This window comes from Lagopus leucura, unplaced genomic scaffold (assembly GCF_019238085.1).
Source record: "Lagopus leucura isolate 7727_CA_CO unplaced genomic scaffold, USGS_WTPT01 Super-Scaffold_100039, whole genome shotgun sequence".
In the NCBI taxonomy this organism is placed as follows: Eukaryota; Metazoa; Chordata; class Aves; order Galliformes; family Phasianidae; genus Lagopus; species Lagopus leucura.
Window position 1 is genome coordinate 4,138,124 of NW_024962288.1, and position 27,874 is coordinate 4,165,997.

Here is a 27,874-nt window from a genome sequence, read left to right on the forward strand (position 1 = left end):
TTTTGGACATTTAATTCTGTAATAGGAATTTGTTACTTCATTCCTGTGCATAACTTATTTAATGTACTGTATAAAGGAACCCAAACTGTTACAGATGTATTTAGTTTGTTCTACTCGAAAGTAGTCAATAAAAAGACTCTCCTTATCACGCAGCACTTTCCCCTATCTGCCGCTGGGGGCAGAAACATAGGGACAAAATGCAGGGTTTAGGGGCCGTGGCCATGCAGGGGCTGGGGAAATGTTTGTGGCTGCCCTGGAGAGCTGCTGGCTGCAGGTCAGCCCCAAGTGCCCCCCAGCACTGCTCAGCAGCAGTTACAAGCTGCAGTCCCCAGCATTTTGCCCTCTTTGCCATCCCCCACCTCCACAGCTGGGGGGAGCAGAGCCCTCTCCTGCACCCCAAGCCCTGCCCTGCCTCTCTGTGCCCCATGGCGCTGCACAGGCTGATGGCATTTTTAATGACTACAAATGGGGAATGGAGTCAAACCATTCAAATTAGCATCTCTGGTGTAAGCCAGCAGGGAAAAGAGGAGTGGTGCTGAGCACCATGCTGCTGGTGCAGGAGAGGTGCGTGGCAGGAGAATAGCTGTGACATTCTCCCTTCCCCTGCAGGGCTGTGGCCTGTGCCCATGCTGGCTCTCACTTCTCACTGCTCTCAGCAGCTCAGTTTCTGCTGGCTCTGCAGCATGAGGACACAGCCACCGTTGTGCTGTTACAGCCACTGTACTGCCCTGGCTCCTCACCATGCCATTCCCAACCCGCAGCATGCAGTGACAGCCACACACTCCATGCCAGCACTGTGCTGGTGCCAGTTCTGTTTATGTTCACTCAGCAGCAGCATAGAGCCAGGAGCTGCACTCGGGGGGGTGGCACTGTGGGGACCCGGTGCCACGCGCACCCGCTGCACTAGGAGTAAATAAATTAATAGATGAAGGACACAAAAAGAGCAAAATGGTGAAACAACGCTGGGGCCACCAGGCAGGCAGCCCTGGGGCTGCAGGAGGGGGAGCAGAGGTGACAAACATGAGCGCAGGCAGTGGCCGTGCAGGGGCTCCGTGTCCTTCTGCGTGCCAGCAGCAGCTGGAGCGGCTGCTCGGGTCAGTTGTTGTTCATTATCCACCACGAGGCTGGGGAGGGAAAAAGGAGAGCTCAGGGGAAGTGGGCAGGGAGGGCAGGATGTGGTGTTGAGGGGAGGGGTGGGTTGGGGGGATGGAGCAGGGATGGAGGCCTGCTCAGAGAGCTGAGGCTCCCCTGCAGATGCACCAGCACCACCTGCATGGTAAATAGCGAAATGGAGAGCAATTCGGTGTCAGAGCTGCCTCCAAACTCTCCCCTCAGCAGGTCTCTCACTGCACCCTTAAAAATGGAGCTCAGACACAGCCCCCAGGACCAGGAGGGCACGTACGCTACAGCCAGCTCTCTGGGATGGGGGGAAGCACAGTGGGCAGTCAGTGCAGCCTCCAGCTGGGGCCCAGGCTGGCAGCAGCAGGTCTGTGTGCACCTTCCACCAGGAGCTGCTCTCATCTGCTCAGCAATCCAGGCTGCACAGCACATTTGGAAATGTGATGTAGGAGGCTGCTACCCGCAGCACAGCCTCATCGAGCCCCCACTCACCTGGGAAAAGCATCGTGGTCAGCAGCTCCGGGGACTCCAGCAAGCTGATGGTGGCCCGCTGGAACATCTTGCTGTGGCTGGACTGGAGGTGGCTGTGGGGCAGCGTGCAGGTCAGGAGCCTGTCCTGCTCATGCCCCAGGGCTGCAGGAGGGCTCTGTGCCAGGCAGGGGACAGGGCTGCACTGACACTGCCCCGAGCACTGCTGCTCCCACCCCACTCCCACACCTCGAGCTGAGCGCTCAGCCCCCCTTTGCTGCCATCAGTCCTGGGACACGAGGGGCCAAGGGAGCAGGACAGGCTGGTGAGGGCCCCCAGAGTACCAAGAGAATCCCTTTCCACTCCCACCCAGCACATGCAGGAGCTCCTGGCCCCCCACCACACACAAGAAAGTCCCTGACCTTCTCCACGAAGCTGCATCCTGCCAGAACTCATAGAGGATGAAGCAGGCCTCGTCCGTCAGCTTGCAGGCAGACACGCTGTGGGGACAGGAGCAACCTGAGCTGCGGCCACTTGGGAACAAGGAGCACAACTGCCCACATGCGCCCACCCAGCTGCCAGAGAGCAATGCTAGGGCACAGCCATGACCTGGGGAACCCCCACCACATCAGTTCAACAGCCAGGAGCTGAAATGCCTTTGGGGTGACCCTCACAGCAGCCCAGGAGCAGCATGGAGGTGTTTCATTATTTCTCAGGGAGTGAAATCCAGAGCCACGGGACAATCTGCATTGGACTGTGACAGCTGCAGGAAGGAAACTGGGGCACCAAAGGCAAAGGACACCCAAGGATGTCCAAGCAGCAGCTCAGAGCTGTGCCGTGCGTAGGGCTGCATCGCACTCTGATGTTCCCTGTGCTTGAGCACTGAGCAGGGTCTTCTCAGGCTTCACATCTGCTTCCCACTCACATGGACAGCCCATAGTGCTGCTCCTGTGTCACACTAACAGCTCACAGAATCACCAAGGTTGGAAAAGACCTTCAAGATCATCCAGTCCAACCATCCACCTATCAGCAATTTCTTGTGAGGCCCATCAAGCCTAAAAAAAATTACACATCATTCTCACTGCCACACGTCAAAACAAGTTTCTTCCTTTTGCTTGCACTGAAATGCAGTTTTGTACTGTTGAAACTGAAGAGCTGAAAAATGGCACTTGAAATGGGTACAGCGCAAACATTTTCCTCTGGAAGCAGCCTAAAGCCTCCCCTGGGAAAAGGGAGACTCCAGCAGCAGCCGCAGTCTGCAGGGACACAGTGACTCCATCTGGCCCAGGGCTCCATCCTTAGCTCTGGTGCAGTGCTGGTGCACAGCCCTGATCTTACATCAGAGGCCGGCTTTAGAAGGTCAGGATGCTTCCCACCAGCACCAAACACGCTTTATGTGAAATAATGCTGTGACATGAGCTCTGCCCTGACTTTCCTCCCTTCCTCTCAAGTCTCTCAAAGCTGCACTCTCTTACAGGTGTATGGCACCATCATTCAGGTTGGCATAACCCCCTCTCGCCTCCCAGCACAGCCCTGCGTTGTGCTGACACAGGGCTGAGGGCTGCCCTGCTCCTTCCCCACCACACTTACTGCAGGCAGCTGCTCTGCGCCGTGGTGACCTCCATGTAGGACCTGAGTGCCTGGCGAAACTCCTCGATGCCACCCTTTGCCACTGATATCTGTCTCTTGGCCACCAGGATGCTCTGCAGGGGGGGACAGGCAGTCAGCAGCATCGCAAACAGAGCCGTCCCCATGCTTGCCCTCCTCCCTCCATGCAGCAGGATGGTGCAGGGACAGCAAGCACAGGGCAGCAGAGGAGCCAGGCTGGCACCACGACTGCTGTGCTTCCCTCTGTGCTCGCTCCAGCTGAAAGGGACACCCCAACCATGGGGCCTGGAACAAAGCTGAGAGGTTTGGGTGCTCACAAGCAGAGCGCTGCCCTCCTCGGGCTGATCACAGGCGCACACACACACACACACACACACACACACACCCAGAAGCTGCACGTGCCTTGGGCTGCATGTGCCCTGGGCAACAAGGACAGCTCTGGGCCAAAGCCAGCGAGTGTCTCAGTGCACAGAGGAGCACAAGAGAAAAATCTGTACGCACATCAGCATTACTGCAAGAGACAAGCAACAGGACAGGCACTTACTTCATCTCTTGCTTTGCACGTTGCTTCCTCCTTCAGAGGCTCCAGGCGTGGGCTCTGCATTTCACAGAATCATTGTTAGCTGAGAATTTGGTAATAAAGCAAAATGAGCAGCCACCCACAGCCCAGCCCAGCTCGGTGTGAGATGAGCACCACCTCAGAGGTGTTCAGATACCTGGGGACGAGGGGATGTGACACACACACATCTGTGGGGCTCTGTGGGTCCAGACTGACTCACAAGTCAGAGTCTGGTGAATTGGTGCAGCTCTGTAATGAAGCCAGAGCTGAATGCCACAGCTATTGGCACGAGCAGAGGTCCCAGCTGCTCTGGCACTGAGGTGTGGGGCAGCCCCCAGCCCCCCGCACCTTGCACTCCAATTTCTCAATGAGCTGCTGGAGCCTGGAGATCTCTGCCATCCACTGGCTGTCAGCTTCCACACAAACGCCTGCAGAGGTGAAGGCACAGAGATGTCACCACAAAAGCTTGCCGAAGACTCAGAAAACCGCAGAAGTTTCTAAACCTCTGATATAAACCAAGAAACTGATTTTTGTACTGAAAGCCTTCCTGCTGCTCAAGAGATACAAAATCTCACAATGGTCTGGATTGTAATTTCTGGGTGCAGCAGTCCAGGCCCCGCTGCAGACTGCTCTCACACCCAGCCCAGGCTGTAGCAGGATGGGGGCAGACACTTTTATGCACTGACACGGCTCCAGGATGGCTGAGCTACAGTACCTGTGGTCAGCATCCCAGAGTAGGGGTCTGTTGGAGACAGACAGATGTTCTTCTGTCCTCTGCGCCCACATCGCCGCCCTGACCTCAAGCCAACCAAAGTCTCCGATATCTTTATGTCCTTTCTGAAAGGATAAAAAGCAAAGGAGGAGTTGGGGTCAGTCCTTCCCAGGGCCAACTGCACCCTGGGGTCACAAAGGGCAGCTCCAACAGATCCCTCCCAGAAGGAGGGATCCCCCGAGTCCCAGCACTCCGTGACCCCATGGTGGTGCGAGGGCACAGCGCACCCAGCAAGCACCCAGTACCTCTCCCGTCCTGCCTGCTCCTCCATGGTGTCCACAGCACACTCGAGTGAGCCCTGCAGGGACTGCAGCTGGTGCATGGTCTCCCGCAGCAGGAAGCGGGTCAGGAACTGCTCCATCTTGGAGGAGGTCTCGTAGCTCTGTGGGGAAGGGGAGAGAAACAGTCAGACGCCACAGCTCTGTGTGGCGAAGCACAGACATATCTGGAAGGGGACGGCCCTTAAATAAGCTCAGGCTGCTCGACCAAAGCTCCCCTGGGCTCCACCTGTTGGCCTTGCAGACACTCTAGAAGGTACCTGAGTACACCAAGAGAGTCACAGTGGGTAACACCATGCAGACAGGGGATTCTTCCATGTTTCCTGGCTTTCCCAAGAAGACGCTCTTCCCAGCTCAGCCCTGCAAACCTCCAACACAGGCTGCCTGCTGAGGCTCCTGGCTGCTCCAGACAGAAGCATGGCAGCAAGGACTGAAGACTCGATGGCAGCATCATTCACATCCTTCCAGCACACGTGGATGGGAAAGGAGAAGTACCAGCAACAAGGCCCCAGTATGCAGGCAGAATACTCCAGCAGGCAGATGGAGTGTCCCAGTGCTGCACAGAAGCCAACACTCCTGTAGAAGATGATCAAGGCCCAGCTCCTGCCCTGTTGCAGGAGTCCAAAATAACTCTGAATGCTCCAAAAGAACTGAACTGCTATCCCCTGGTGCTCCAAACTGTTCCATCCAACATCACTGCAATACGCCCCTGTTAATTCAGGGGAGCTCGGATCACCTGGTCCAGCTGCTCCACAGCCAGGCCCCAAGGTTTCAGGCAGGAGGCCGGGCACAGCCAGAGCACCACAGCAAAACCAGCCTTCCTAGATTCCCTGCCAGCACAGCAGGGCCCCACAGGTCTGAATGAGAAGCCACATCCATGGAAGGAATGAGCTGAGAAGGGCTACACAGTGCTTGTACTGCAGCAACATTACTGCAAGAGGTGATCTCTGACCACAACAGAGCAGCCCAGCACTGAGAATGAAGTACAAGCAGAAAACTGAACTCACTCTTTGCAATTTTGGTATAAAGGTAGTTTGGTGCTTCAGGGAGCTGAGTGAGTCCTACTCTTGGGCACTGAGCTCAAACCCTCCTCTCCAAAACAGATTCCAGTGATGTGGTTGCATTATTGAGGTCAAATATTTCCAATTCCTATTCTGTTTCTCTCCAACACACAGAAGAACTGAGGATCCCAAATTCCAAAAGCTCTGCATAAAAGCATTTGGATGTAACCCTTCCAATGCTGCTGTCAGAAATGGTGCAAGGCACAGACCCCGTCCCACAGCCACACCAGGCCAGGAGCAGGGGGAGGCACAGAGCCAGCAGTCCCACACAGCAGAAACAAAGTCGTTAGTGTAATTACCCAAGCAGGCACACTCACCCTGACGCTGGAAACAGCTCTGCCTGCAGCTGTCACCTCACAAGGCTGCAGCTCAGTGCAATGCCAGCTCCTGGCCTTGAAAGCAGAGAGGATGATCATCTGCAGAGCAGGCACAGACAGCCGCAGCTGCTCTCTGTCCAAGCAGACAACTCTCACCACAGCAGCTCCACTGTGCGTGGATTTTTACCCATCTCTCAAAACAAATCTCTTTCCTGCCAGAGTGAGAAGGTGGCAGAGAAGCAGCTGACGGTGGCGTGGCCTTAGGAAGCAGAGCCCCAGCCTTGTCCCCCTGTGCTGCCTGCAGTGAGCTGCTCACGTACCCTCAGCCATGCCCATTCACAGGGGGCTGCACAAAGCAGAGCCCCTGGCCTCACTGCAAAGTCAGAGGAAGCGATTCCCCGTGCCCAGAGCAGCAATGGGAGCTGGGGCACCTCTGGGACACATGTGGGCTGTCCGTGCTAGGTGCACAGTGCTGAGACAGGCTCAGGTTTCCCTTCCCAGCTCGCCCCCCAGCTACATTCTCAGAGGAGAGCTCAGGCTCCTGCCAGACATTTCTGGAGGCTCCAATCTGCTCTATACACAGCAGCCGAGATGAGCCCACCCGGCTCCAACATACACTTCCACTGTGCTCCGGTGTCCATCTCTTACTGTGTACCTCCAACTGCTCCCAATGGACAAAGCAGGGTCCCAACACAACTGCAAGCATTTCAGATGTGCCCTGTGCACAAGCCAGCTCCCTCCTGTCTTGCTCAAACACAGCACGCCCCTGGGAGCACACAGAGAGGAGGGTGGAAATAACCATCCTTCAGGAGCTCCATGGAGCTCTCAGGAATCCAGCAGAAAGCAGAGGAGTCTCCAAGCCTCAGGGCACACTGAAGGCACAGTGAGGAACTGCTGGGCAGCACTGCATCACTGAAGTCCCTTGGGGTTACATGGTGAAAAACGTTCCCTCTGCCCCACATCAAGTGATGGGCACCTCATGTCTGGGCTCAAAGGAGGCGTTTCAGCAGACATGAAATGCCAACTCACCCCTCTGCATCACCTTGGAAGATCTCATACCAGGGAGGGAATTGACTGAAAATACTCTTTTACTTTGATTCAGCTGCACAGCTCACTTCAGGGAACAAAAAATAAAAATAAAACCTCTTGTTGGGTATTGCAATAAACACTTCAAACCCCACTGTCAATAGAACCTCAATAAAATACATCTCACTTTGCTCACAGCAAAGGCTCTTGGAAAGCAGGAAATAACTCAGTGAGCACAAGAACTGTGGTTGCAGAGTGGTACTCGGCTCCGCTGACCCAAACAAAAATCCCAAAGCTGCCAAGAACTGCTGCAATTGTGCTTTGAGAGGTTTTATTTGTTTCTTATGATGGTGGTTAAACTTGGGACACAGAGTGGAGTAGGTGAACACACAGTTCCTGCCAATGGAGACATCAAAGCATCTGATTTGGAGGGGTATTTGTAGCTTGGTTTGCAGCGTTTGCAGGCTAGAGAATGAGAAGATTCTAGCACACAGGATCCCTGTTAGAGGTTTGCATCCTGCTCTGACACTGTTACACTGCAAATGCAAAGTTCAGCCATAGAATAAGGTATATTTAATATATTATAGCACAGCTACCAGTAGTTACGCTTTAAAAATACACAATTATTATATTAGGAAACAACCAACCAACCAAAAAAACCAAACAAACCACCTTTTCCTTGAACAGGTATCATTCTTTACCATGTTTCTACCAAAGAGGAAGGATGGGAATGCATGAACCCGGCATTTCTTTTCCTGCCAACTGAGGACGAAGCAGAACGAGCTGGCGCAGGTTTGCTGCCCACACAGACGCTATTTCCTACAGCCACTGCTGTCACAGCAACAGCGAGGACCAACCTGGCTTCCACTTCCCACGCTCCTGCAGCACTTTGCAGCAGCCTACAAGGTGACTGCAGGCACCGAGGGCGCAGCCAGGAGACACCCTGCACGTCTGTGCCAGGCGTCCTGCGTGCAGGGGTGGGAGCCAATGCACCAAGAAGGCTTTCAGAGGCACCGCTTCAACCCACAGCTCCCAGCACAGCCGCACCACGTTCCCTCTGAGCTTTCATTTCTGTATTTCCCTCCTTGCGGCTCGCTGCCCCACACCGTCTGAGCAAGCCCAGCCTGTCTCCCATGAGGCGTGTTTTTGTTGTGTTAACGCAGCATCCCATGCTCTGTTTTCCACCTTGAAAAGTGGGCTCATGTTTATTTACCTGAGGCTTCCTGCAGCTGTGGAACAAGTGCCTGGAGGATACAGGGGTGGCAACCCTCAGGCAGAAGAAAGAAGGAGCTACTGGAGTCAGATCGCACTTGCAACCAAGGGATGCTGCGATTCCACTGGTGAGACCCAGGCCAAATTAGAGATGCCCTTCTTCCTTTAGCTGGTCCAGGTATAACAATCAGAAAGGTCAACACGATGGAATGGTGATACCAGGGGTGCAGTGACAGAGGGACTAATGCAACAGAAAGCTGCTATAAGGGAAGGAAAAAGGACTGCTCACCTCTCTCAGAGGATCTCAGCTCACAGGGAAAACTCCAGAAAGAGCTCCTTCCCCACTGGCAGTCAGCCCTCAAATGAGGTCTAAGAGGGGTGCAGCCAGGCTTCACCCCTTCTGGTCCCACACTTGAATTGACTTCACCTGTGCTCCCAGGGCTGACCAGGTCCTTTCCCCAGGTGCTCAGTCAGTGCTTCAGACTGGGACTCAACAGTTCCCATATATCTGGTACCACTGCCTCCATGAGCATCATGCAAAGCTCTCTTACATAAAGCCCGGGAAAACCAGGCAGCTATTGAAAATCCTCCACCAAGGTGACAGGCCTGCTCTGGAGGCAGAGTCTCATAGCAGGGCCACTTCAGCAGGCCGGGACCTTTCAGCCTGCTCAGCACCCAGCACTGCTGCACCTCCAGCAAAACCCACAGGAAGAAGTTTCACTCAGCTCAGGGACGTTCCTCTGACAAAGTGGAACTGTCATTCCTCAGCCACGGGGGCACAGGGGATGATTGAGTCAACAGAAATGACAGGCAGACATCACACGGGAAACCTCCATTCTCTGCCCATTGCCCTGGCTCAGGTGTGAGCTATAATCTTCCCACCCAACCTCAGTAGACCCATTACTCCCAGAACAGCCCATCTGGAAATACAAACACGGGAAGGCATTCAGGTCGCAGCACGCTAAGAAAGCAGTGTTTATCATCTCTGGCAGCCCCTAGCAGTGATACACTTCCCACAGCTCCAACACGAGCCCTGGTTTCTCCCTGGGTCACCCAGGGCAGGACATGGAGCAGCACCCAGCAGCACCAGCACTTGCACCTTGACCAGGTGCTGCACAACCAACGTGCTCTGCCCTCCTCCCAGCTCTGCTCAGAACCATCACAGGTGCAAAAGCAAACAAACACACAAACCTGCTTCAACAGCAGAAACCTGCCTCCCTTTTCCAGGGAAAACGTGTGACACCAGAAACCCCTGCCAAGCTCCATTTCCTAGAGGCTGCATCCAAGGCTTTAGAATTTCAACAACAAAGCCAGCACAGGTTGCTTTTTATTTCTTCAAACCCAGTGAAAAAGGGCAAGAGATAAGGAAAATGAGAAGTTAATTTAAGAAAATGAGTGGTTCAAGGTGTGTGCTGAGCAGGGCTGCAGAGCGACATGCAATTATAATGGAACTCTCTGGGATGTTTACACCAGGAACTATTAAATGAATGAATACATCGTGCCAATGCTGTGAAGCAGACAGTAATTGTGCTGTACTTGGGAGAAATACATGAATATACAATGAATTCATTATTAAAATAAATAAATAAGAAAAGAAGTCAAATAAAGCACAACTCTCTCCAGATGAATCATTCTCTCCCTAGGGATTTGCATTTAATCAGATTGCACAGGGAGACACTACTGAGGGTGGATCTGGCCAGAAAGTGGCACAGAGGGCAAGATCACAAGTGAGTTTACAGAGACACAAACACCCCAGAGAGCTGCTCGGGGGAGCTGGCAGCAGGACCCTTTGCTTCTCTGACCAGAAGGGAACTGCCTCTTTTTCCCTACGCACCTTCCTGGCGATGGCCCCAGGTACAAAGCTAAACCACCTCTTACCCCTCAGATGCAGACAAGACGCTGATACCCAGAAGAGTCCCTTCCAGCATTTGCTACTGCTCTCTTGCAGCTGCAGTTCAGCTGCAGTGCTGCATGCTGCAGACCCCTGTCCTCCAACATGCAGACAAAGCAGGATGCTGCTTGGCCTCATTAACAGCCTCAGATCTGCTTCCCCTCAGTATAAGCTGCAGGAAGAGGAAAGGCATTCGCAGCAGGGGTGAACTCAGCTAGGAGTCAATGGATTTCACCATTCTTTTCCTTTTGAACATTTGGCAACTTCCTGAAGTGGCCCTTTCCCTACAGCAACTCCTGTCCCCTTTCTGTGAGCAGAAACTCATATCCACTGAAGCTCAAGCTTGAGCTGCCTGACACAGCATCCACCCTCAAGTAACCCATCCACATCAAAACTCATTGCAGCAGGTAACCTGTAACACCTGGGTAGTGCCACATCTGCAGCCCCTGAAACCCACGTTTAATGCTGAACGAGAAGATGAGAACAGCACTTCTGTTACCCACCCTCCTGCCTCATCCTTACCAGCTTGGTTTTGTCCATGGCTGCCAGGACAGCAGAGTTGAGCGTTTCCAATGCAGAAAGCACATTCCTGTACTCTCCAAGATACGCTGAGAAATAATCTGAAGTGGGAGAGAAGACACTGTGAGCTCCCAAAACGTCTCCTTCCTCGCCTCCCCTGTGCTAGCTGCTTCCAGCACTGCATGGGGCATTCCCATTCCTGCCCAGCAATCACACCTCCTGCCTGGCACCAGATGGACAGCCCATTTCTGCCCCAGGTACAACTGCCCCATCCCTGGAGGAAAGCAGATACCCTCTGTCACCCTCCCTCGGCCAGCTGGGACCCAAACACAGGGACCCATCACTGCCACACAGCCTGCCCAGCCCAGATGCATAAACCCCCTGCAGACCCCTCAAGAGACAAAGCCCTTCTGGAACAGAAAATCAGCCTACTTACCACACAGCTTCTCTGTGTCCACATTGCTGCAAGAAAAACAGTTTTGTTAGATAGTGAGGCTGGTTTGGGAGAAACAGTTGTGGTGAGTGGGGTCTTGAAGTCTTGTCTGGAGCCCCCACTGAATTTACTGCTCCTCCAGTGCATTTTAAAGGCTGTATTTCTAATAAAAAGATAAAAAGCCACACAAGCTCAGAAGGAAGGTGTGAAGAAGCATCGCTTCTGCTCAGGTCCTTCTCATGTGACACCAGTCCCCTTCCTGTCCTCTCTGTCCCACACATGCCCCTGGAGCAGCTCCTGTAAGGCTGACAGACACAAGGCACCTGCAGACAGCAAATAGATAATTAAAAAAAAAAAAAAACAGACTGAAAAGCTTGTTAGTTCCCTGAACCTTCTTGCCACCAGGTGCCAGACAAGGCACGAGTCCTGTGGGAAAACCACCACATGCCCAGGTAGGCAGGAACACAGTCTCACTGCTGCAAACAGGATTGCGGCAAAACAGCCCCAAGCCTTGAACCCAGAGCTGTCACCCTACAAATGCAGCTCTGCACACCCCTGCCCCCTGGTCACAGCACTCTCAAGCACTGCAAACAAAGGGCCAACCTCCCTCTTCCTGCTTATAAAGGCACTGCTGGGGTAGAAAGGAAGGAGGACACAGCCCGAAATACCTAGCAGTTTTGGGGCAGAATGCTGGACACTGCCCAGAACTGGCAGAAACACTCAGGCAACCAAAGCTGCAAAGCAGCTCTGCTTGTGATGCCTCACATCACCTGCACGGCTCCCAGGGAAAATGCCCCAAGATGTCATTTATTCAAATCAGCCTCCTCAAGAAATTCTGCTGTCTCAAAATCTCCCAAGTGTCTGCAGCCTTTTTTACACCTGATTGGAAAAGTGGAAGACAGTATTAAAAATGATTTTAAATGCTCAAGTGCTGTCACGTGTGGAGGAACTGGTGATACCTGGAGCTTGCTGGGCTCCCAGCACAAAAGTGGCTGCAGCATGCTGCTGGTTTCTGCATCTCTCTTTCCGTCAAGATTCCATGATCTTTAATAACACACAGTGCTTCCAATTACGAAAATACGCAAACCCCAGTGGGAATAGCAACGTCCAAGCCTCTCATTTTTGAGCTGACAGATGTCAATTTCACATTTCCCCAGTCTATGTGGGAAACACAGCACCTTGTCAGTGCTCCTGCTGTAAGCAGATCAACCTGGACCAGCAATGCCTGCAAAGCTCAGCAGACTGCAGCACACTGCTGCTTCACAGCCAAGAACACAAGGGCAGCCCCCTGCAGAGAGCAGGCTGCAGGCTCACACGTGGGGCAGTTGGTTGGCAAAGTCCCATGAACCTGGCTGCCCCGGGCTGTCACCTGGCCCCCGTGACCCAAAAACCTGCACAGCCTCAGCAGACAGAGATGGGCAGGGGAACATTGGGAGCGTGGCAGGTGAGTGTGGCAGGGAGGATGGACTCAGCAGGATGCTCCTGCACTTGGGGTTTGCTGGAGAACCCAATTTCAGGGTGTAGAAATACTGGGAGGGCAAGTACTGGGGTCATGAAATGGAAATTGCATAACCAAACCCAAACCTCTTCGGGAGTAAGAAGCCTCTGGCAGTGGGACTGCAGCCCCTGCATTGAGTTACTTGCATCACGTGTTAGGCAGTGGAGGCAGTGCTGAGACGTGCTTTGGTTCATCCACATTACAGCACTGGAGGAGCTGATTAAGGCAGAGTTCTGGACCACAGTCCAGGCACTGCAGATAGTTTTTAAAGTTAAGATAGTTTTAAAGATAAAAATAGTGTTTCCCCTGAGATACAGTACAGATAATCAACAGAACCAATGCCCCTTCACCTGCCAACTCCTCTCTGTCAGGCTTTACTGATCCCACCTCTAAGAAGCTCCATGCATGCCCCCACAGCTCTGCCAAGCTGATTGGGGTTTGAAGCACAAATTTGAATTGTAAAAAATATCTTGCTCCTTCCTATTTTTTTCTACAAGTTTCTGAAAGCTGTCTGGAACCTGCAGAGCTGCAGGAAGTCCCTTGCTGCTGCACTGACACAGAGATTGGGCACTGCAGCATCCATGGCACAGCTTGTGTAACCTGTGCTCCAGAGGAATAACTGCAGCCACTGGTTCCCATCCAAGAGGTGAGTAACACGAAAGAGGAGATGCGGACCCGAGTCAGCAAAACCAAGTGGGCAAACTCTGTATGGCCACTGCTTCCCAGCTCCTGCACCTGCACTGCCCCTGCCTTGCAAAAGTGCAAAATCACACTTGGTTCTTCCCATGTCAGCACTGAAACACCAGCAGCTAGAGCACAGCACTGCATGGTGAGAAGAGGCAGAGTGCAATAAGAAAAGGGTAAAAAAAGAGAGTGCAGTATCAATATCTCCTCCCTCTGACACCTCTTCTTATCACTGCAGGACAGGCATCCTCTGTCTCCAAAGCACTTATTCTGAGGCTCTCCACATTGCCACATAGCTGTATTTTGACTACATTCAAGCCTCTGATTAACGGTAATTAAGCTTGAACTGATGATGGAGGATCTTGTCATCATTATGTTTTCAGGATTTTGTCAGAATGCGCCTGGAACTGATGCAAGAAAACATCAATCAGCTTCAGCAAAGCAGATGGGAATTCTGTTTTTTTTACCATTTAACGTTCACATTGGATACCTCTGCTGTGATCACAGATCTGGTTCCAAGCCCTTAGCTGCGCTCTTTAGAGTTGCAGTCACTCTCCAGAGTAGAAAGACTGGCTGATGCTGTGACAGCGAGCATCAGAGCAAAGACAGGAGGCAATGTGACACAACCAGTTCTTCCACAGCACCAGAGGCCTGAGGGAATTTCCCGAGAGATCTTAAAAAATAAAAGGTCAGCAGACCTTCAGAGATCCCAAACCCTTCACTCGTGGCTCAAGATCAGAACTCTCAACAGACTGCATCCGAGCTCCTGTCAGCCTGATTTGACAGCTACCTCCCACACAAAGGAGGATGTGCTGGATCTCTTTTTTCCCATCTAGATTTTCCCAACTGATGCAGAACAGAAAGGTACAAGAGATCCTCCTGACACTTTCTGGGGCACACTGCATCAGTCCATGCACAGAGCAGTGAGCCCACAGCACACACACCTCAGTGCTTTGTCCAAACAGCTCCCATGCTGAGTCTCAGTCCACTTGGGCAGGACAATCCCATACAGACGTGCTCAGGAGGGGACAATCCCAGGGCTGGGGACCTCTGAAGGGCTCTCAGGACCCCTTGCCACCCACCTGTCTGGGCTGAGCACAGACACACGGCTGCTCTGGCAGCAACCTGCATGCTGTTCCTCCCAAGACACTTTGGCAGCAATGGAGCTTTTCCACTGCCCCCAAAAACATTTGGCTTTTCTCTAGCAGAAGTTTTGGTGGATGAAAAAGCACATAGGGAGACATGGTTTCTTCTGCTCCGGTGCCAGCTCTGGTGCTGCACTCTCTGACAAGTGAAATGCAGCAAGAGCCTCGCTGTTGGACTGAGGTATTGCCAAAAGTTGCATGCAGTTTCACTACAAAACGTTTTCTAAATGCTGAAAAATTAGGATGAGGAGATATTTTAAAACCAAAATGGAGTGCCTATGAGACTAAAAATGTCTCACAGGGAAACAGAAAACCTTCAAACAATCACTCAAACAAACATGTTGGATTACAAGTTTTTTGCAAACATATTCTGATCGGATCCCTCCTTCCAATGCAGCAAACAGACGTTGGGTTACCCCTCAGCCTTTATTCCACCTGCTCAGAACTGAGCTGAACCGTGCAGAGGCAGCTCTAACAAACACCACCAGCGTCCTGCCTGAGCACTGGGTGACACCGGAGGTGGAGAACAGGCAGGCAGGAAGGACAGAGAGGAAGGGAGGAAAGGAGAATGTGATGCTGTGGGCTCTCTGGAAGGAGAACAAATAATGCATGAGACCTCTAAAATATTAATCTTCCCAGATGTCAGGTTTGTGAGCCAGGGGAGCAGATGCAGGCTGGCAGTGATGAAAGAGAGTCAGTATGTGTCTGGGCAGCACTCCATTACCCAGACACAGATAATGTCCGGGTATAAAAAATCCCTGTTGCTGTGTTTCCTTGGGTCAGGCTGTCACTGACAATGAAACAATCTTTTCAACACAGACCTGATGAACACAGCATCCTTGTGACCAAATTCACCAACTGGATCAAGAGTGAAACTTTCCCACTGTCAGAAAAGCTACAGAACACGAGAGGAGAAGGCCAGGTGTGCTTGCAGAGCTGACCATGCTTATGCTGAATTCACGTGCAAGAAGCACACCAGCAGCAGGTTGACCTCTGAAGGCCTCTGCCCACCTTTGATTTCAGACACAAGCAGATGGTGCTGAACATCTACCTCTGAACATGCTCTGCTCAGTATAAAAGCTTATGTTTTATGTTTCCGTGAAGCTCAAAGCAATCACAGCATCTGCAGGGAGAAGGCTTCACTGACAGCCTCGAAATACCTCTCATGATAACCTGTGGAATATCACACAGAATTGGCAGATATCAGGAATCAAAAAAGCTGGAGAAAGCAGCATTGTGCTACACAGCTCAACTGTGGACCTAACTTCCAGCCTGCATGGCTGAAGCTGAAAGTCTAAATGGTTTCAAAACAAGATTAGATTTGTGGAGGACAACAGGAGCTGGTGATGTTATCAAGAAGGTCCTGAACTAGTGATTGCTGGAAGGGTAAAGGCGCTTCCCATATAGTCTTGTTAAGTCCCTTCTGTCAACACCAGTGGCAAAAAGATACTGGGAGAGACAAAGCCCTGGTCTGGTCCAGTCTGGCTCTTCTCCAGGAGACAGCACGGCTACAAGCAAAGCCCTTACGAGGCACCAGAAGTTCCACAAAGGAGGAGCCTTCCCTGAATGCTCCAAGAACAAATGGCAGAAAGCCTGACTCCAGATGCAGAGCCACGGGAAGCGTTCCGTGGTCCAGCACACCAAATATTGACTGATTTCTCCATCACCTGTACCGTGCAGCAGGTAGGTAGGTCTGTGCAGAGCCCAGTGCATATTTATCAGTTCCATTTTACGCAAACAGAGAGCAAACCCTGTTACATCTCTGAAGTCTCTGGCAAGGTCAATGAAGCAATAAACTACCTAATGCATCCTGAAGCTGCCCAGAGCCAAGCCTGCTTGCCTGCCCTGGACAAGGTTTCTATGTCACTTGTGTGACAGCAAACACCACGGTTCACTGCCAGGCCAAATCCAGCCTGGAGTGGCACCAAGTGAAAGCTGACACTGCCTCGTGGAAGGCTGTGCACAAAGCTAGCAACAGTGGAGCTGGCCCCAGGGAGAGGCTTCAGGGAGGAGGCAGTCGCTGGTTGTTTCTCCCTAGGGACAAGGCTGCCTGGAAAGCCCTCAGCCCAGCAGGCACAGAGCTCCAGGCCAGGATCAGGGCACGCTGAGAAATACGTTGTTTGCAAAGGACTGGTTGCCTCCTACCAGGCAATTAGCTGAGCACCAGGCGCCTGCTCCTGGAGATGCTACCTGCTCCTCTACCAGCTAATGATCAGGTTGGAGAGATTAAGTACAGCTCCCTTGCTGCCACAGTCCCACATTCATCCCTCTCCCACGTGCTCACTGTCCCAGAACTAACCCTATGCATGTGCACATGGCTCACATCCCAGCCAGGGACAGAAACAGGAGTGTTCCCGAAGCATCCTCAGGGCTGGGCCTTCCATCTGCCCCTTCTTCCCATGGAGAACTGAGGGCATCCTTGTAGGACAAGGGGTCTCCTGTGCTTCCTTGAAGTTAGTGAATGCAAAAATTTGGAAACTAACTTTGTCTGCAAGGTCCCTTCTGGTCTGCATGGCATGAAAGAGATCAAGTACACAATGGTCACTCCCTGCTAATAGATGTCACCAGCTCAGTGCTGCAAACATCACGTTGTCATAGCTACCATGCTGTCATTACAGGTGACAATTTCCAGAGAGCACTGCAGCAGCCAAGGCCACACATGACTCTCAGAGCAGGCATGCTGCCCTGGGGCGCGGGGCCTGCAGAGTCAGGGGGCACCGGGCAGTTTGGAGGGGCCCAGCACAGCATCCCGCCTCTTCCATGGGCAGAAGGGCTGAGGTTTGGTGGAGCTGCTGCCCTGGGACATCAGGAAACCCATCTTGAAAGCAATGGTAAACCAAGAGATCGCTGCCAGTCAAATAAAGCCCTCTGTTCTGCTGTAATCTGTTTTCCAGCGGTACTGCAGCGGTGATGACTCCAACATCACCCCAAACTAAGGATCGGTGGGAGGAGCACAGAAAGGCAACAGCTCCCTGCTATGTCCCTGGGTTCCCAAATAGACTAAGGAGGCACCTGCAGCTCACCTCCTGCTGCCCTCATCCAGCAAGCCCATCTGACCGTACACACAGCAGCAAGCAGTCACTGGAGGAAGATGCCCTCCAGCCCTCACACAAATGGTACAACACCTCCGCAGCAGCTGTCCAGATGGATACATATCACAGAAAGAGGCCCGAGGGGCTACAGAGGCACCAGCCCACTTCTTTGCCCCATCACTACGTCAAGAGCACCACCTAACCCACCAACCCTTGGTCAGAATCAATTGCTCCACTCACCCAACTCGGGTGCATAGCTCAGGGACTGCTCAGAATTTGCTGTCAGTGGCACAACAAACCCAGCAAAGCCCAGCTGATCTCCCTAGGTAGCTCCAACCTACAGGAGCCCAGAGTTAAGTGCTGACCTAAATTCACAGTTACACTGACACTCACAAGGCCCATTTCTGGTGGAAAGTTCTTACGTAAGTGAAAAATCAGCTCCCTGTGTCAGCAGGCACCAGGATAACTGTTCATCGTCCTCACATCGCCACATGCTCCTCCTGCAGACACACAACCTGCTCTGTAGAGCTGCGTATTTCTGGAAGACATTTTTCAAACCAACATAATGTAATTTTAAATGGATGCTTGCTCTTATGGCACTAAAGTAAATCTGATAGTGCCCGATTCAGAAAACCTGCTTTCTCTCATCACCAGTGCTCACAGTCGGTGTTTAATGGATTTTAACATCTGTGTGTCACAAGAGTTAGGTTTATCTCACCCTGACTATTTACTGCACCCGCCTCCAAATGTCCTCCATCTACAGCCAAGCAGTTTCATATCCTCCTTCATCTCCTCTCCTCTGCACCACCATGGTACTTACTCTGAATGACGCCTGTCAATGCCACTGAACAACTCCCACAGCTCCTCCGAGCTGAGGATTCCATCAGCAAAATAGTTCTTGAACTCCTCAAATGACAGTTTCCCATCATCTGCATTTAAACAAAAGGGAAGAATAATTATATATCTGCAGAAAGAAGCATACAAGCCCCAGCAATCCTCTCAGCAGCCTCTTCACAGAAGCGTGGGATAGCTGGGCGTGTTGTGCATGATAATTAGAGTGGAGATCTCACTGAAAGCACATCCCATCAGCCAGAGCAACCCCATCAGATACCTAGCAGGGCTGGCAAGCAGGGCAAGTGCTGCTAGGTGGGAATCTCAGCTACCCTGATCCTTCCTTCCAAAAGACCTTTCGTAACATTTTCAGAAACGTATTGAAACTACACTTAAATAAATAAGTTTCTAGGCTGGCTTTCCATTCAGTTCTCCTCAGTACAGAGCCTATTATAAGTCTCACAATGAGGATGGCATCAGATATCTATGGAAAGAAAATCTTTTCTTCGACTCATGAGCTCTTTCTTTCCAATCTGTAGGGAACTGATGCTCCTGAGCTGCATTTTGATCTGCATCAAAGGTGGCTTCTGGACCCTGCAATCTACCATGAAAGAGAAGAGCCAAGGTAGGAGGAAGGCTTGTAGAAACCACTCGTGGCATTGAACACCTTGGTTTAAGGGTGCCAAATATAACTCCAGCCTAACACTGAGACATGAGGGACTCTGGTGGAGTCAAAGAGCAGAGTCACCCAACAGAGGGCAGAGACAGTGCTGCAAGGGACAGAGAAAAAGCCCGATGGATCCTGGCCAGCCCTGCTCTGCCTCCCATCACACTGCCTTTGTGCAATAGTGGTGCAGGTGGTGACATCTCAGCACCCACAGCCCTGTGCTGGGTGACACACAGGCCACGCTGAGCTTGGGAAAACTGCTTTCCCAGTCCCTGGCCAGTGCCTTCACCTCCAGGCAAGGCAGAAAAGCAATTTTCTTCCAGGCAGAGAGCTGCCTGTCCTTTGCTCTTCCAGCGAGCCTCTCAGTGAGGAAGGGCTACAGCTTTACCCGGGGCTGAGAGGGGGAGGAGGCAGCAGAACAAAGCACTCACCGTTCTTGTCTGCTCGCCGGAAAATCTGAAAGAGAAAACAAGACAAGGCTGAGAGCAGCGGCAGGGAAAGCAGCGAGCACAGCAGCTGCCAGCCCTCCCCAGCCACCACAGGGGCACCTCCGGCCCTGCAGGAGCTGTGGGGCAGCCCATGCCACCGGGGCTCGGAAGGACAGCGTGCACAGACTGCTTGGGGGGAAATTTCCCTTTGCAAATGCTTAAAACCATTTCTCTCCACTGCACAAAGCTCTCAGCACAATTGCTGATGCCCAAGCAAGTCCAGCACTAGCACAGAGCTTCTTTTAGAGAACGCAGAGGGAGACAAGGTAGGAAAGGCATTGCTGCAGCTTTGCTACAGCCTCGTGATGGAAAGTGTTTAATTTTTCAAACCCCTTAAATGAAAGAACATTAAGCAAAAAACACTCCATAATGTGAGCGCTTTGCACGTCATCACCAACATTTCAACCATCTGCAGCTCTCACCCTGCGTGTTGTAACAGCCCTTCACAATTCTCCTGTACAGGACACCCGGACACGTGAACCCCTGCAACGTAACTAATAATTAATGCATTCATCTGTAACTAATTCTGTCCCAGAGCACAGTTTGAGCACTGCTCTGGGATGAAGATGCTCTGCATCTTGTCTCAAACCACAGGGCCCAGGAGAAAGCCAGGTTTTCTTATTGCTTCCCCTCTCCCTTTTCACCAACAACTGTCTGAAGGTCTTGGGCTGATTCCGGAGAGGAACAGCACAATTTCACAATTGCTGAAGGCTGAGAACATCTTGCCAGACAGAACAGTACAGGCTTTTGGCCAGCACATCCTAGCAGAGCTGACAACAGCAAACTGTGTGTCACAACTTTCCTCTTTTTAACCATCTCTTTCAGGTCTGAAGAAAGATCAGGAATGAAAAAGGGCAGGACAAAGGGAAAGCAGGCTTTGTTACGCTCTTTTCCAAGCACCTGCAGAATAGAAACCACTGCTAAAGCAGCCCTAGAGCAGCTCTGCTCCTCACTGCTGGCAAATACATCCATAAAGCTGCCCTTGCAACCCCAGCTCTGTCCCACACTGCTTGCTGAAGGTTCTGCTCACAGCCCATAGCCAGCCCTGCACACAGACACAGGGATGTTCCTGCCATTTGCTCAGACAAAAAGACAGCTGACATAGTTTCCTGAAGAAATCTCATTCTCGAAGTCGGTCCCTACAGGGAGCTCCCTGCTCCATCCCCATGGCCCAAACCAGAAGCAGGGACACCTCACAGGAGGATGCTCTCCTGAGCAAAACCAGCTCCCTTGGCAGCACTGCCCTGAGCTGCCCAGCATTAGGTAACTGCCTGCAAGATGCCATTCCTGGTCACGGCAGGCTGCTTTCCTCAAATGAACATAGGGCAGGGCACTCTGAGTGCCCATTAGGACTCTCAGGATGGACTTCAAAGCTTTCTTGCTACCAACTAAGTACAGAAACTTGCATTCTGCACACACTGGGGATTTCTCTGGGTTTTAAAGCAAAACTTTCTCCAGGCGAAAGGATCTGCATCTGTATCTGGTTCCACTCAGGCTTTCAGGGCTATATTTCCTTCCAACACTGAGGCCAGCTAGCTCATCCCACCTGCACCCCAAAACACTGCCAGTGTCACCCAGGTATTACCTAACTCAGAATCAAGGGAGGCCAAACATTTCCTTCTCCTAGGCTGGCCTGGCTCACTGTGGTCTGCCTGCAGGCTAGGAGGGAGGGCAGAGCTTTGGGGGGGATGCCATGGGGCTGGGAAAGAAGCAGGTCCTTAACCTGGGGGTATTTGTCCTGGAGTCATAGCAAGGAGATGCTTTTCACTCATATACAGAAACCTCCACTCCAGCAACCTGTTAGCAAAGCTCTGCCTGTGTATGCAGCAGAAATGTATGAAGATCATCTTAGCAAGGAAATGGAGCTGAAGGGGCCCTGTGAAGGAAAGGCAACATCCCCTGAGGCTGTGCGATGCTGGGGACAGCAGGTTCCTCATCCCACCTGCCCTCAGCCTGAGAACAGAAACAAGTCTGGGTTGGCAACTGGAGAGCCCTACCTCCATCCTCACATGCATTCACGTTGCTGGGCAGTTTCAGAAACACAGGGACACTGCCTCAAGCCTGAGAGAGACACGTCCCTTCACCCGGCTCTCCGGCTTAAGCTCAAGGGGCCACAGCCTGCTCAGTGCCTGCAGTGACAGACAGAACAATGAAGGAAGACTTGAGACTACTTTTATTTTGGGATTAAGCCCCTTGAGCCCTGGAAAAGCAGGACATTACAGGGCCCCTCCTGCTCACAGGGCTAGAAGCAACCTCTGCTCCCAGGCACACACACAGAATCACACAGAATCACAAGGTTGGAAACGACCTGCAAGATCATCCAGTCCAACCACCCTCCCATTCCTATCAGTGCCACAAGCTACTAAACCATCTCTCATAGCTCCTCATCCAGGCGCCTCTTGAACACTGCCAGGGATGGCGACTCCACCACCTCTCTGTGCAGCCATTCCAGTGCCTGACCACCCTCTGAGAGAAACACATAGCAGGGGACACCCTGGTTGTGAGGTGGGGGCAGTCACCCAGGGAACTAACAGACAGGTCACTGCAGCTTACCGCCATGCCTCAGGCACAAGACTGGCTGTGCAAACAGCTTTTCTGAAACCTCTGGTATACAGAATGGGAAAGCAAGCGAGCCCTAGGCTCCAGTCTGAGGGACAAACTCCTCTTGGGCTTGAGATGTATATGGAGAGTAATAATTGCAACAGCAGTGCTGCAGTTCACACAGCATGCATGCTGAAGCACTGCAGGCAGAGCCCTTGTTCTTACCTTCCCAAAACATTGGTGACTTCCAACAGGGGCAAATGCAGGCCAGGAGAGGTGACCTGGCTCTTCAGAGTCAGCCTGACATGACTTACCACAGGCAGACAGGCAGATCCCACTGTTCTCCCTCTCATCTCCTTTATCCTTCTCTGCTTTCCTTATCTTCTTTTCCTCTCTATCTCTCATTAGTAAAAGCATCTGGGCTGCTCAGGAGCCCTATCCACCACACACATCAGAGAGGAATGCACCAGTGCTGCTCCCTGCCATCCATCCTACTGCCAGCCCACAGCTCAGCTTCCTGGCAGTGCCACCATGTCCAGATGTGCCCAGAGAGACATAGTCCCCCAGCAGCATCTCTGCAGCCTGGGGGGAAAAAGCAGGCTCACATCCTTCCAGCACCTGGAGGTGCACAATACAAGGGGCACTGTCCGGGGTTCATGCTGTGCTCACACGCTCCCATTGCTGCAGGTCTCACTGCAGTGTGTAGGACAGACTGGAGCCCACCCGGCTGCGGGAGGAGAAAGCACACAGCTGGGCTCCACGAACCCAGCTGGCCTAGGAAGCATTCAAACCGTTCTAGCGAGCTCCAGTTGAGGCAGGAGCACAGCAACCCGGAGGGAGAGGGAGAGAAGCCGAGAGAACCCGGGAAGCGGCTGGTGCGCCACGAGAGCTGCTGCTAGCTCTGTTAACACTCCACATTTTAATTGCCTTAACGACACTCCGAGGGATAGATCTGGGACAAAGCGACCGCCCAGAGGAGCCGAGCTGTCACCACCACAGCCCGCGTTCCCTCAGCCAAGCCATCAGTGCGGTTAACGACGCCGGCTGGAGAGCCGCGCAGCCCGAGCCCCGCGGCAGGACGGGCAGCTGCAGCCCCGCGAGCCGCCCGCACGAGGGCCGACGGCCACGGCGGCAGACGGGATCCGCGATCCGCGCCCACAGGGAGCAGCGAGGCCACATCCAGCCCCGGGGCCGCCCCCGGAGCCCGGCGCGCAGCTCTCGCTCGCCACCGCTCCGTCCCCAAGGCCGCGGCTCACCCCGCACGGCTCCGGTCCCGCCGGCGCCCACCCGACGCTGCCCCCGCGTCCAGCTCCGGGCCCCGCGCGGCACTCACGTCGTGGAAGATGGGCAGCGGCTCGCGGCGGGGCTCGGGGCCGAGCTTGGCCGGCAGCAGACACACGGCCAGCAGCTCGGCGCACGCCATCATGGCCGGCCCGCTGCCCGCCCGCCGAGTGCGGTGCGGTGCGGTGCCCTCCCAGCGCGGTGCCCGCACCACAGTACCGCAGGAGCGGCGCGCTCCCGCCTGCCCTCACCGAGCGGTCCCGCAGCCGCCCGGCAACTTTGCCTCGGCGCAAAGCCCGCCCCCGCGGCGCTTCGATTGGTCGCGCTCGGTGATTGGCATCTCAGAATCGCGCCTGTGATTGAGGAAAGAGGAAAGAGGCGGGGCGGGGCGGTGCTGCGGGAAGCGCGGAGGCGGCGGTTGCCACAGTGTCGGCAGCCGCGGGGACGCGGTCAGCACCGCGCGGGTCCGGCAGGTTCGGGGCGGCCGCAGTGCAGTTCCAGTTGGCCCAGTCAAGTCTCAGTTGGCTCCGCGTGTCCCTGGTGCAAGCCTCAGTTGACTCAGTATGGCCCCAGTGTCGCAGTGAGGGCTCAGGGCAGCCCTAGTCACCCTGGTGCGGCCACAGTTGGCTCAGTACAACCTCAGAGCGGTCCCAGTGAGGCCCCAGTGCAGCCCCACTGTGGTGCCAGCGAGCCCATAATGCAGCCCCAGTTGGCTCAGTACGACCCCACTGAGGTCCCCATGCAGCCCCAGTTGCCCCACAGCAGCTCTGGGGGCCGTGGCCACAGACTGGGCACAGCCAGGATATCTCCAGGTTCTGAGAAAGGCTGCAGGGGTTCAGCAGAGGACCCCATGATGCCTCCCCTAGGTGTGGGGTCCCTTATGGACCCTCTCCTGGGTGTGCGGTCCCCTCAGCTGTGCTGCCTGGGCAGAGCAGGGCACAACAACACAGCTGGGCACAAGTCAGTGGAGCTCCTCGTGGTGCCTCATGCATAAATGATGCCGTGCTTCACCTCCCCATGTTGTTTGCTCTCTGCAGAAATGCAAATGGGCTTCAGAAGGTGAAGTACTGGATCCTGGCACGATGCAGAGTGCACAGCTCCTCGACTGTCCCATACTGGGGCAGAGCCGGGCTGCCTCCCACCCTGCTCCCTCCCACCCTGCAGGGCTGAGGGGCCACGCTCACTGCATCCCTTGTGCTTGTCAGAAATGAGAACTCCTACACGAGCTCTCAGCTCCTTCCCCAGCAATCCAAAATAGAAGCGGGGAAGCCCTTCAGCTGCACTGTGACTCATCCCCGGGACACAGCAGTTATTTTTGCAGCACAGAGCAGCCGATGCAGTGCTCTGGAGATGGGCTGCGTGGCACACGGGGACATGATCTGTCCCTGCTCTGCAGGGAGCGGGTATGCCAGGGCTCTGCTCCGTGCTGGTGGTCATTTGCTCTTACTCTGGGTAATGGAGGAGCTGTGCTGTTGCTATGGGTCAGCTGTTGCAGGGAAAAGCAGTGCTGCCCCCACTCACTGCAGCCAGAAGCAAGGCAGGTGGTATCCCTGCCTTAAATAAAGCACGGAGCCAACACCAGGAGGGGATAAATATTCACTCTACACTTGCATGTCCGCCCAGGCTGGGTTTGGCAGCCAAGTGCTCCCAGCTGGGGTTGGTTTCTCAGCAAACATCCCTGAACCTTCACAATGGATTCCTATCTGTGCAACCTGCCACTTCCCAGGGCTCAGCCAGCCCCCAGCAGCTGCCCCTTCTGCAAGTGGGAGAGGAGGTGGCTAAGGATGCTCCATGGCCACCAGCATCTTCAGAACCACAGGGCAGGGGAGGGACCAGCACATGCCCAGATGTAAAGCACCCCTTCAGCCCACACCCAGCTCACAGCTCAGCCCCAGGAGCCACGAGGACACTGTGTCTATCTCAGTGGGGCCACATGTGGCACAGCCCCAAACTGGACTCCAAACTGCTCTAAAGCCTGAGCAAGAACAGAGGGGTTATGCAGTGCAGGCTGGAGTGAAATATTTATCAGAGTTTAAACAAGTAACACGCAGGAAGCCAGGCAGAAAGAAAGAGGAGTGACGGACAAAGAGGGGAAGGAAGTGGCTCATCTCTTCCCACCAACAGGATGGGGCACAGCTGCCCTCAGCCCCACTCCAGGGCTGTCCCCACTGTTCCGACCATGTGCCACTATCCCCAGCCCCCCAGGGACACCCCATTGTCTCCCAGCACCCATGCTGGCTGGAATACCCACCTGGGGCTGAGGCTGTGTCACCACCCTGGGAGATGAGCACCAAAGTGCTTCCTGCAGGTTCTGAAAGCACCACCGCTGCATTTCAAGTTAAAAGTTAACCTCAAAGGCCTTATTTGTTCGGGTGCAGGCAGTATCTCAGCTCCCCACTGCTTGCAGCCCAGTCTCAAAGTGAAGGCCACTGTCAGTAGAAACCTTTATTAAACACGAAGCTCAGCGGAACACAAGCTTGTTAAAGGCATTAAGTGAAAGTGCGGCTCCAGCCTGGCCTGAAGGCCCCTCCATCTTCCCCACAGCCCCTTGGAGCCAGGGAGGAGGAAACAAACCCAAAATACACTCAGCCTGAAGGGCTGCACAGGAAATTAGAGAGAAAGCCTGGAGACAACATTTGGTCCTCATTGGAGCTTGGGGGTGCACATGTTCCCCATCTTCACACATCCTGGGACACCCCCAGCCCACCCCATCGCTCTTCCCGCAGCCATCTGATGCATGTAAGCTCTGGGGCCAGCACACCCTGCCGGGACCCTCCTCCTGCACCACCTCCCCCCGTTCCCACTCCCGCCATCCCGGGAGAGCCCCTCACGGCATAAATAATAAATAAATACCCCGCGCTCTGCCGGCACGGTGCCACCCTGCAGAGCTGGCCCTTCCCAGCACAAGGAAACCTCCCGGCACCCCCACACCACCACATACCCCCCCCAGCCCCTCCCGGGAAACTAAACGCTGTCCCCAGGGAACAATAATAAATTAATCCGATCTATACACAGGACTGCTTAAAGCTCTGCCATGGGCACCCTGCGGCTGGCCCGCAGTGAGGGGCACCCAATGGGGACCCCTTGCTCCCCAGCATCCTCCTCCTGGGACAGGAGCAGCCCCCTGTGAGGGCTCAAGCACCAAGTTGGGCTCTGTCCCATCGCGGCGCGGAGATGCCAGAAGGGAAGGAAGAAAATATTGCAGAGGGGACGGATGGAGGGGGTCCCAGAGCTGCTGCAGCACAGGGACCCAAGGAAGGCACCAGAGCCACGCCAAGGCACAGGGCACCATGTGGCTGTCCTCAGCCCTGCCCACATTTCCTTGGCAGTGGGGCAGCTTCAGAAATCAGGACAGAACCTCAGAAGTCCAAGTGCGTGAAGTCCCCAAAGTCACAGTCAAAGAGCTCACTGATGCCCTCACCATCCTCCAGGCCGAAGTGGTAATCCTGTGGCTGTGGTGGCGACAGTGCAATGAACTCATCCGCCAGGAAGCCCGACAAATCGTCCTTGCCCTGCTCCAGGAGTGTGTCCACGGAGGCCAGCGGCGACAAGCTCACATCCTCCGTGGGGCACTTGGAGGGCAGCGCTGTGCCTGGCAGCAGTGCCTCTGTGGGGACAGACCATGGCTGTCAGCCCCACAGCACACACCAGAACAGCAGAATTGCTGTGCTCTGAGCCACTGAGGCCATGCAGATTGCACACAAAGCATTGGGAGAGCTCAGAAACATTCAGGCCAACTGGGCAGCATGACCCAGACCACATGTTGAGTGGTGGGACGAAGAGGGACAGTGTCCTTTCCTAAGTAGAAAGCTCCAGGGCTGCCTCTGCCAAGCTTGGGTAGAAGCAAAGCCGACAGCTGGGTGGATCACAGAATATCCCAATTTGGAAGGGACTCACTTATAAAGATCATTGAGTCCAGCTACTTGGCACTGCATGATGTGAACATGGAGGCCAGGCTGCCCCTAACACACAGCCAAGAGCTCAGTTCTGTGCTTCATGCAGCCCTTTTCGCTCATGCTCCTGGTCATGACAGTGTCCCCGTGCCACAGCCCCGGCACTGCCCTCATCCCATTCCCATCCCCATCTTGCTCACCAGCCAGCAGCATATTCACATCCTGGACAGGATGCAGGAGCGGGGAGGCTCTCTGCTGCGATGAGCCAGGGGACAACTCTTCAGCAGGTGCCTTGAAGGGGCTCTTGACAGGGCTGCAGACCCCTGAGCTGTCCTCGGGGCAGAGGAACACATCGATGGGGCCCTGAGTGCTTTTCACAGAGACCTGGAAAGCCTGGGGACAAGAGGGACAGCTGGGACACGGAGTGCCAAGGCGGAGTTGTACCAAGGGCTGTGCAGACCCACGAGGGGGACTGGGAAACTCACCTCTGCTGGGTCTGAGACTTGCAGCTGGGTCTCTGGGGGTGCCTTGATAACCATCACCATTTGCTC

At 53.9% G+C, this 27,874-nt stretch overlaps 2 protein-coding genes across 2 annotated transcripts; both read right to left on the reverse strand.

Annotated features, from left to right (window-relative positions):
- Nucleotides 1-352: 352 nt before the first annotated feature.
- Nucleotides 353-23,575, reverse strand: NECAB3 (N-terminal EF-hand calcium binding protein 3). The gene is made up of 13 exons (XM_042883604.1): nucleotides 23,483-23,575; nucleotides 19,552-19,576; nucleotides 18,443-18,551; nucleotides 11,267-11,292; nucleotides 10,834-10,931; nucleotides 4,772-4,908; nucleotides 4,470-4,591; nucleotides 4,103-4,182; nucleotides 3,740-3,793; nucleotides 3,178-3,290; nucleotides 2,010-2,087; nucleotides 1,612-1,703; nucleotides 353-1,124 (listed from the first exon to the last, which is right to left on the reverse strand). The coding sequence occupies exons 1-13, from the start codon at nucleotides 23,573-23,575 to the stop codon at nucleotides 1,096-1,098; spliced, it is 1,056 nt and encodes a 351-aa protein (XP_042739538.1). The 3' UTR covers nucleotides 353-1,095.
- Nucleotides 23,576-26,405: 2,830 nt separating this feature from the next.
- On the reverse strand, nucleotides 26,406-27,871 carry E2F1 (E2F transcription factor 1; the record flags this gene model as incomplete). Its single annotated transcript, XM_042883611.1, has 3 exons — nucleotides 26,406-27,039; nucleotides 27,517-27,716; nucleotides 27,809-27,871. Coding segments are annotated over 3 exons (513 nt in total), but the record flags the coding sequence as incomplete, so codon positions are not given.
- Between the last annotated feature and the right edge of the window lie 3 nt (nucleotides 27,872-27,874).